This window comes from Pyxicephalus adspersus, chromosome 3 (genome assembly GCF_032062135.1).
Source record: "Pyxicephalus adspersus chromosome 3, UCB_Pads_2.0, whole genome shotgun sequence".
Classification (NCBI taxonomy): Eukaryota; Metazoa; Chordata; class Amphibia; order Anura; family Pyxicephalidae; genus Pyxicephalus; species Pyxicephalus adspersus.
Window position 1 is genome coordinate 5,228,577 of NC_092860.1, and position 9,030 is coordinate 5,237,606.

A 9,030-nucleotide genomic window follows, 5' to 3' on the forward strand; every position below is an offset into this window, starting at 1 on the left:
GCAGGGGTGAGGCGGTGGCTGAGGGGGCAGAAGCGATGCAGGGGTGAGGCGGTGGCTGAGGGGGCAGAAGCGATGCAGGGGTGAGGCGGTGGCTGTGGGGGCAGAAGCGGAGCAGGGGTTAGGCGGCTGAGGGAGCATAAGCAATGGGGTGTGGCTGAGGGGGCAGAAGCAGTGCAGGTATGTGTTGACTTTTAACTAGAAAACAGCCCTCACAGAACCAGAACAGCTTTATTTAGTGCTGTGGCAGGATAGTTCCTCTAGAGGACGATGTGGAGCTACAGTAATGGAAAATGTTCTGCAATGCACATGGAACGTAGACACTTTATTGTCAATGCATATCAATCAACTTTACGAATAGGTCTTCTCACTTTTTCCTTTTTTTTTTTTTTTCTTTTTTTTTGTTTAAATTCTTTCTAATTCATTACTTTTTATTTCTTTTTCTCTTTTCTTACCTTTTTTGTCTTTCTTTCTGTTTTTCTTTTTTCTTCTCTCTCCTTTTTCTTTATTTTCCCCATGCTTGCTCTTTTCTCTCTCACGCCATGTCTTTTCTTTTTTTTTTCTTCTCTTCTCTCGCTCTAAATCTTCCCCTCGAACATTAAACAACTAACTTGAGATCTTTTCCTTATCCAAATGCATTCAGTTACAAAGCTTGTATAAATGTACCTCAACATGGATTTGAGACCCTCTGTTTATAGATTTTATGCCAAAATGCCAGCCTTTCATCCAAAATACAGAATTACCTGTTCACTGAGACATTTTAATGGGAACAAGCTCTATTGAAGGGTATAGGGCCCATTTATAAAGAAATGTGCAATCACATAACCATTCAACACTTTTGTTCGCTTTTTTTTCCCCTGATGTCAACTTTCCAAAGTTTTGATAGTTTATAAAGTTACAATCAGTGCTTTGATTGACAATCTGTGTTATACCCTAAATGGTGTTTAGAAGCTCCGTTCATTTGTAGCCAATTACCAGAAATTGTCTTGATCACTACTTTTGTAAATGAGAGAACAGAAAAATGCTGTTTTGTGTATGAATGTTTCTGGCGATCAGTCTGTTCATTAATGGGCCCCTATGAACATTCCCATGTCTATTCATTATGCCCTTCTGCAAACTGCACCAACATACACAAAGTCATGGAGTCTGAATATGCTCACAATGTTCACACAATTTGATGCCCGGCTTTATTCATTCTAGGTACTTTTGTACGAGTGAAATATAACTTTTGCAGGAGCAAATGAAGAGAAATGTCAACAATATTGTTTGGAATCCTTGTTCTCGCAGGTATTGATTTACATTCTTTTCAAATATTATGCCAATGGCAAATGTCACATGGTCAGGGCAATTCACATAAAGATGACTGGCAGAAATGAATGTCTGAATTTGGACTTAGGATTTCAACACATGAGCGACCACTACCATATTTGTTTAAAAAAGCAGTGTGTGAGTGGCTTTGGTGGGCATTAAACAACCATGGACAAGTATATTCCTAATATCGCCACAGCCTAGGCACTGCTTGATGCATTTGCCTATGCATGAGTGTTGCCTGCAGTTGGTAAGTGGTAACAGTACCACAACCCATTGCCTGTGTGTACAATCCCTTATAGCAGTTTTAAAGTGACATTTACTATCCCCAAGGTTCTTTAACAAGCTACAAGTTCAGTACGCTGCAACAATTTGCAACTAGGGATGAATTCTTCTAGGAACTCCTTTATACATCCTCAACACGTATGTCTCCTAGACTGGGGCTAAATGGTGCTGCTGCTCAAAGTTTGCTGAATAAGTTTAGGGGCTCTACAAGTCCATTTAATACCAACTGTCAAAAAAAAATTGAAGTGGGGTATCATATTTTTATACTGCGATGAGGCACATAAGGTTATTATGCTGCAGAAGGGACATCACCTGGCCTTTCTGCTACAATGGACCTCCTCCTTACAAATGTTTTGCTTTAAACCAGTTGACAGGTAAAGTGAATAACATTGTCTATGTGGTTACAATGATCCCTGACAAGTGATAGGAAATATTGGGCACCAAGTAGATAGTCTGTTCCTGCTGATGTGGTAAAGGCAGGAAAATTGGGCAAGTGTGAGTAATTTTGACCAATTGTGATGGCTATACGTCCAGGTCAGAGTATCAATCTAATTCCAGGCAGTCTTGCCCTTCCATTATGAAATCACACGACCTAGTGATGTTTTTTTCTTCCAATAAGGTATTTCAGCCAATCCGGTTCACAATTCCAGCACTGGAGCAGGGAACTGTAAGTGACTTATTTTATTATGAGTTGGGTTCTTTGTTCACCCTATTGGCACAAAGGAATGCTTTAACACTTCAATATCTCCGTAATTGTGTACTTCGTACTTTGTACTTGTACTTCGTGTACTCCGTAAAAAGTTGAACTTCAGGAAACCTGCTAAATTTTTGTATTTTTGTCAGTCCAATTCTTAGCTTTAAACAGCTCAGCCATACAGCAGAGGAGGGCAAGAGAGCGGATTTCTCTCTGGTAAAATAAAGGTAACACGAATGGGTCTTGTCAATAGGGAAGAAGCAGCAGACTTATAAGACTTTCTTCTCTTCTCCTATTAGCATGTCTGTTGGTGCAAAAACATATCCGCACACCAAACTGGCTCCCAGCCCTGCTCCCATGTTTCCACTCTGATGAGACAGACATTGCAAATGCCTAAAAATGTCAATTGTCTAACAGCTAACAGCTGTGTATTGTGTCATTTCTATAGGAATGGAGTTCAGCTTTATTATTATGAATGTGTCCATTCTGAATCGTATCTTCCTGCACTGCACAGTCACATTGTGAGCTATTAGTGTATTGATATCAATGGTTAGAAAGGCCTGTCCATGTGTACCATGTTTTCTTTTTGTGTCAGATAATAAAAAATATTCTTATCTCCCACAGCTTCCTACTTTCCGGTGGTGGCATCAAGGCAAGACTGTCCTGATGTGTACGCCAACTTCTGCTACCATGGCACGTGCCGATTCCATTTATCTGAAAAGGAGGCCTACTGTGTGTAAGTGTATTGCAGTACCACTGTACATTTTGGTCTTGCGAGTTGGTAGTTTTGTTTGGTGATCTTCAGTGCTAGGTGTATTACATGTTATAAAATCAGGAAGTTTAAAATGTAATTCCCAATGAAACAAGCAATCCTCTGTAAATGTAAATGTGGATTGCACATTTGCCTTTATCAACCCTGATGTTGTATGCAAAGGCTGGACCTAGTCTTCCAGAGACAGAACTTGGTCCCTCAAGTACTACATACTTGATGGTCATGTCCACTAGGCAGAGATTATTGGTGTAAAATCTTTGATTTGTACAGTTAAGCAGATGCCTATACCAATGACTCCTATATGTGCTTTGTTCACATATCAAACAAATTTTTGGGATATTTCTGCTAGCAGCCCACAAGCAAGATTTACTTTTATCTTAATTTACTTGCAATTCCTAAAAGCAAAAAAAAAAAACTGTATTGTGATTGCCACTTGTCTATAGCTATAAAATTAATGATTATTTTGCTCTTGCTTTTTAATTTTTTTCCTTTTAGATGCTTTAAAGGATATGTTGGCGTACGCTGTGAGCATATGGATCTGTTGCAGGTGATGACAACTGATCCTCCTCCACTCCTGGTGGTGGTACTGTCGATGACCTTATTGGCTATAGTAACTGTAATAGGTAGTCTTGCGATACAGTAAGTGAAAGACATGAAGAGTATCTTATTTCTGTTTCCACTTACTATTTGCTAGAGCTATCTTTATCACTTTTATTTTCCTTGTTGTCAAACATTATTAGGGTGATTTGGGTTGTTGATCTATAGATAAAATGTAAAAATGACCTATATGTCCAGCAGTGGGGTTGTTTGGGCATTCCAGGTGCACCAGCAGCAGAGTATACAGGGAAGTATATTTGCTACAGCCCCCCCTCCCATTCCTGTTTGCACTTCACACCACCATCCATGATCATCCAGGTCTTCCCGATGAGTTCTACTCCCCAACCACAGCATTATGGTCATGTGTGAATGTACTAAGGGAACTTTAGTGAGAGCATCATGGAGGGAAGGGGGAGACACTAAGGGCACTATTACAACAGACATAAAAGGCTCAAATCATTTATAGGCAGAGTATCCACAGGACAGTCTGGTATGTTTTTTTTTTTTGTTTTGTTTTTGTTAGGTTCCAAGTAAAACCTTTTTACCCCACTGGTTTCATTAAGAACAATTTAATCTAAGCATCTTAGCCAAACCTAAAATTTTGTCTCAGAATGACCAGGCTGTCTGATGAATGCCAAGGTTCACTGTCTAGGACCGAATTACATTAATAATATGGCTCCTCAGGTCTAGTACAAACAAGTAAATTCTTCTAATGCACACACCCATATGACAATCCATTCTTCTAGTCAAAAAGAAATTATTAAGAATTTTGATCAAGTTTCAATAATTGTTCTTACAGATGAATTCTATACCTAATCTGTTCAATTGATATTTACCAACCTGTCTAATTGTGAGTGGGGGAGATCAATGGGGTGGGGGATGAATGTCACAATCCGTTAGCTGGTAACTTTTCCATAGAATTATTTCTGATCCAATCATTTTATTGGCTTGAAAGTGAAAATGGTCCATATGTACAAAACACTTATTGATAAACATAACTTATTTTGCCAAACCTCTCCCCCATGTTTCACCTCCACACTGATTCTCTGTGCACAAATGTGTTGGTGCTGTATTTCTCCAAGGCAGTTGGAATGGAGCTAGAAATGTAAATGCAGTAATATATTATCATGTACCAGTGAAAAGTTTGAAGTCCATCTAGAAGGTTGTCTGTGATTCCTGTAAGAACCTAGATTAATATACAATATATTGTACAACACCCGAACCTTAAACAATTTTGTTTTTTAGCCTTTGCAAAAGAAGAAGAAAAAAAAACGGACCAAACCTGTTGGGAAAAAAAATGAACCTAATGGTATGTGAGATTTGGTGTGGTCCTAGTTAAAGCCAGTTAAGAGTAAGTGGTCTACCAGTATACCTTGAACACTCACCTAGGTTTTTAATATTCTAGGACTGCATCCTAGTAATTCAGGACAAGATATTGCCTATATATCTTCTATGGCAGGCATTTTTTTAGGCAAATTGAAGAAAAAGGTGGCAAATATATACTTAACCAAGTGGTGTGGCACCAGTGTGTTGGCAGGGATAAGCAATAAACCCTGGGGTTCAAACAGGGAGTGGAGCCATGGAGAAGTTACCTTTATGACTGAGGAATCCTGCATGGCTCCTGGCAGCTGTCACCTTTCTGCTCACTCACAAAAGAACCAGGGTCTGCACATCTCATAGGTGGCGGCAGTGAACTGTATTGGTACCACTTACTTGCCATGCCCATTCATTGCCTATGTGGTTGCCACTAGGAGAAGCTACATGTATCATATCCCCCAGGGCAGCAGTTAACTGGCATGAGGAATCGGTAACCATCCTGCAACTTCATGGCCAGAGTGAACATTTGAACAGTGATTTAGTTGTTACAGAAGCAGCAGCTGGGAGTTCCAGTGAAATAGAATTGCTTGAACTGTATGCTTTGAAGCTAGAACCTATTACAAAATGAGCTGCAATGAGAAAAATGTTTCTTCAGTGAAAAATAAAACAAAAGAGGAAAAATTAGTTGTCTATACTGAAACTTGCTATGGCAATTTTTTAAATAGAGTGGGGGAGAGAAATCAGGTATGTGTGTGTAAAATGCACGATGTAAAATCTGGAGCTACTGAGCTTTGCATTCAGCCTTGTCAGCAAAGCATATAGATAAATATGATTATATCCTGTATAAGAATACCATTTGGGCTTTAAGCATCCTATTCCCTGATGCATAACTGACAGAAAAGTGTGGTTGAGATGTACATTTTGTTAAAATGTAACACATCGATTCTATGTTGTTTCTTCAAAAATGTATTCCCTGAACCTATGGCTAACTTATTTAATTCTCACTTTGTAGATATGAGAAGATCTTTTCATGCACCACAGCAAGAAACTTGAGCTGAAATGTTTATTCTTGGTGTAGAAAACCTTTTATGTATTTTATTTTAATATACATGCTTTTATTTTAAAGCACAGTTGAGAAAGTGCTGCAACATTGTGTTCCAGTTCATTTGCCCAGTGCCTAAATATGGCATTTCATTTGATTTTTCTCCTCAAAATAATTGGCAATTAACAATTTCTGCCAATAAACAACAGTTTCAGCAAACTTTAGGGGCCCCAACAAATCTCAATGCAGAGTTGCATTGTGGTGAGGTGTAATTGTGTTGAATTGCCTTCCAGTTTAAAAAGCAACCCAGTGTATAAAGGCAAAGTAGCTCTGCCTCGTGTGTTGCAGACACCTCAACACACAGTAAAGCACTAGCATGTTTTATGGTGTACTATGTTGGGGGAAAAAATGCTGCATGTTCATTTTGTCACTGGCAAGCCGCCGCAATATTTAATTAAAAGCCTTCATTGGCTGCCTAATGCACCAAATGAGCTTTAACTTGACAAACCCCACCAAGAAGTTATGAATGGGGGCCTGCAAAACCTAAAATTGCCTTTCTACTGCAAACCTACAGCTGGTTTAAGGCGACTTTACTGATAAACTGTTCAGATTTATTTTATTTCTTGTGTTCAGGCTGGTTAGTTTGAACAAAAAAAAAAACTACTACATAAAAATGGTTCCAAAATGTGTACAAAAAATTATATTGAGTACCAAAAGTGGTGTAAGAACTAAACTTTAATGTTAAAATACCATCTGACTGTAAGAAAGAATTACTTGCCAGTTGGGTTTGATGGTTTGTTTTACTTGTTTTAATGCATAAATAAATTTTTATTTAATTGACTTGAATACTGCATCCATTTTATTCTTTTCAGTTCATCATTGACACCTGATAAAAGGGAAGAATAGGGACTTGTATAAATAAATTCAGTTGTATGCAAAGTTTGAGCAGGCAAAGGGGAGAAAGAATATCACAACTAATTTGTTGGGATTGTTTTGGAAATTGTGATCCACACTTTTATAGCCTCAGATTTCATAATTAGATCTCTTAAGATGTGATCAGACTTTTTACAGTGGTGATCAGTGCTTGGATTTTATTTGGAAGTAACTGATCGCCAATTTTTAAAGGGGGGATATGCTACCTATTCATTCCCATCACAGCTGCAATCTGCAGTTTTGAAAAATGTGAATCAGATTGTTTGAAATGTCACGGATCCCTGTTGTGGCAAAAGTCTAGGATACCTAGTTCTCAGCAAACTAAATGGGTAGGGGTTTTAGATGGTGGATACAAAGCTTAACATCACAAGTTCCACTTTGCTTTATTCCTAAAAATACAACCAACTGTGGTAAAAAGTCTTAACCAGTAACACCAGTAGTTTTATAATTGTTACATTTGCATCCCACGTCTGAAAAGAAAATATACAATACATCCTAAGGGCCAGTTCATGTATGTGCATTGCAGCAATGTGCACCTCATGCTTTGGTACAATTTTGAATAGCACCCATCTCTTGCACCTTCACTAGGATGCACTGCATAGCAACATCCAATACTTGTGAAAACCATGCAGGTCGGACCATTTGAAGCCTTGGGCAATGTATTGAAATAGTGTCGCAATGTAGCACAAAGTAATGTGCAGGCATGCGTATGTCAGCCCCAAAAGTCCATAGGTTACAAATAAACTTGGGGATGTCCACTAATGTGAATCTGCTGGTGTAAAAGAGGGCTGATGACCACTGTTCTATAATATTTGGAGGGTGGATGCTGGTGCCTCCATCCCGAATAAAATATAATGGTGCTGTCTGTATGATTTTTCTATTGCTACAAATCACTACTGATTGTAACTCATTTGTACTAAACGAGCAGACTTCTTGACTCTTGGATTAAATAGAAAACAAAATTAAAGCTTTACTGAGCTTTTATAGGACTGATCATGTGACTATAGTAGATGGAGACAGGAAAGTGACCGGAACGCATGAATCCATGTCAACAATATAGCGGCGGGGAAACCTCTGCAGTACCATTTATTGGTGACCATTTAAAAAGGGTCTTTTAATATGAATTTATGGAGGTCACTACAGCTTGGCGTCAGTCCAAAACACAACTTTATTGAAATAAAATGAGCAATTTATTTTGGGGACTTGGAAGCTTCAGCTTTAACCCCCCTAGCGGTAACCTGGAGTGTGACTCGGGGTGGATTTTACCTGCAAATAGCGGTAATCATGAGTCACACTCGGGGTAGATTTAACCAAAAAAAGAGCACTTACTTTGCTCTGTTTTCGTCCCCGCAGGTCCTGGGGACATGTCCGTGGTCTTCAATCTGCAGCCGTGCAATGCAGAGATGATCTCTGGGGTTTCCCACTGACATCAGTGCAGGCGAATCAGTGGGATATTCAAATAATTTGGAATTGGATTCCATACAAAATAGCTGTATTGAGTCCAATACAAAGAAATTTTAATATAATATATCTAAATAATTATATATATATTATATGCTACTGTACACTTACATTACATGTTTAACTATTTTTTTAAAACAGATTTTTGTTTTTTAGAGTTTATTATTACATTTAATAAATATTAGACATATTTTGGTGAAATATGTCTAAGAATTATAGCCTACAATGTAAAATAAATTTCCATGCAAAAAATGTATCGCTTTTTGCACGGACATTTGGACGGAATTAGAACGGTAGGGGGGATAATTAAAATATGTTTGCTAATTAGAACTGTAGTGTTTAAAGATGATACAGAAAAACTGATTAGTCACCATGTAACAATATTAAAACGCTTAGTTATTACTCAAACAGTTTTTGCATTTCATCATTAAAAATAAACTATAGCAACCAATTGTAAGTCATTCCCTATAGGCCAGGGCACTTTAGCCTTCTTTCTAGGTGATTTAGGTTATTATTTGTGTGCTGTCATCCACTGCAAGCAATGTTTATAAACAAGGCCTTACTAGGCCCCTGAAGCCTGTTCGCTGGTTGCTATGGGTTACCAGATAGCTTCTTGCGGCCTAA

General features: G+C 38.3%; 1 protein-coding gene across 2 annotated transcripts in view; it reads left to right on the plus strand.

Moving 5' to 3' along the window:
• LOC140325524 (protransforming growth factor alpha-like) overlaps positions 1-6,858 on the plus strand; it is a 9,259-nt gene extending 2,401 nt beyond the window's left edge. The window contains exons 2-7 of one of the 2 annotated variants that reach the window (XM_072403397.1): positions 1,198-1,284; positions 2,210-2,257; positions 2,909-3,020; positions 3,552-3,695; positions 4,899-4,962; positions 5,983-6,858. In XM_072403397.1, coding sequence (XP_072259498.1) covers positions 1,248-1,284; positions 2,210-2,257; positions 2,909-3,020; positions 3,552-3,695; positions 4,899-4,962; positions 5,983-5,988 — 411 coding nt within the window. In that variant the 5' untranslated portion in view covers positions 1,198-1,247 and the 3' untranslated portion in view covers positions 5,989-6,858. The remainder of the gene's footprint in view (positions 1-1,197; positions 1,285-2,209; positions 2,258-2,908; positions 3,021-3,551; positions 3,696-4,898; positions 4,963-5,982) is intronic. The other variant, XM_072403398.1, reaches the window with a different exon arrangement.
• The last annotated feature ends 2,172 nt before the right edge of the window (positions 6,859-9,030 follow it).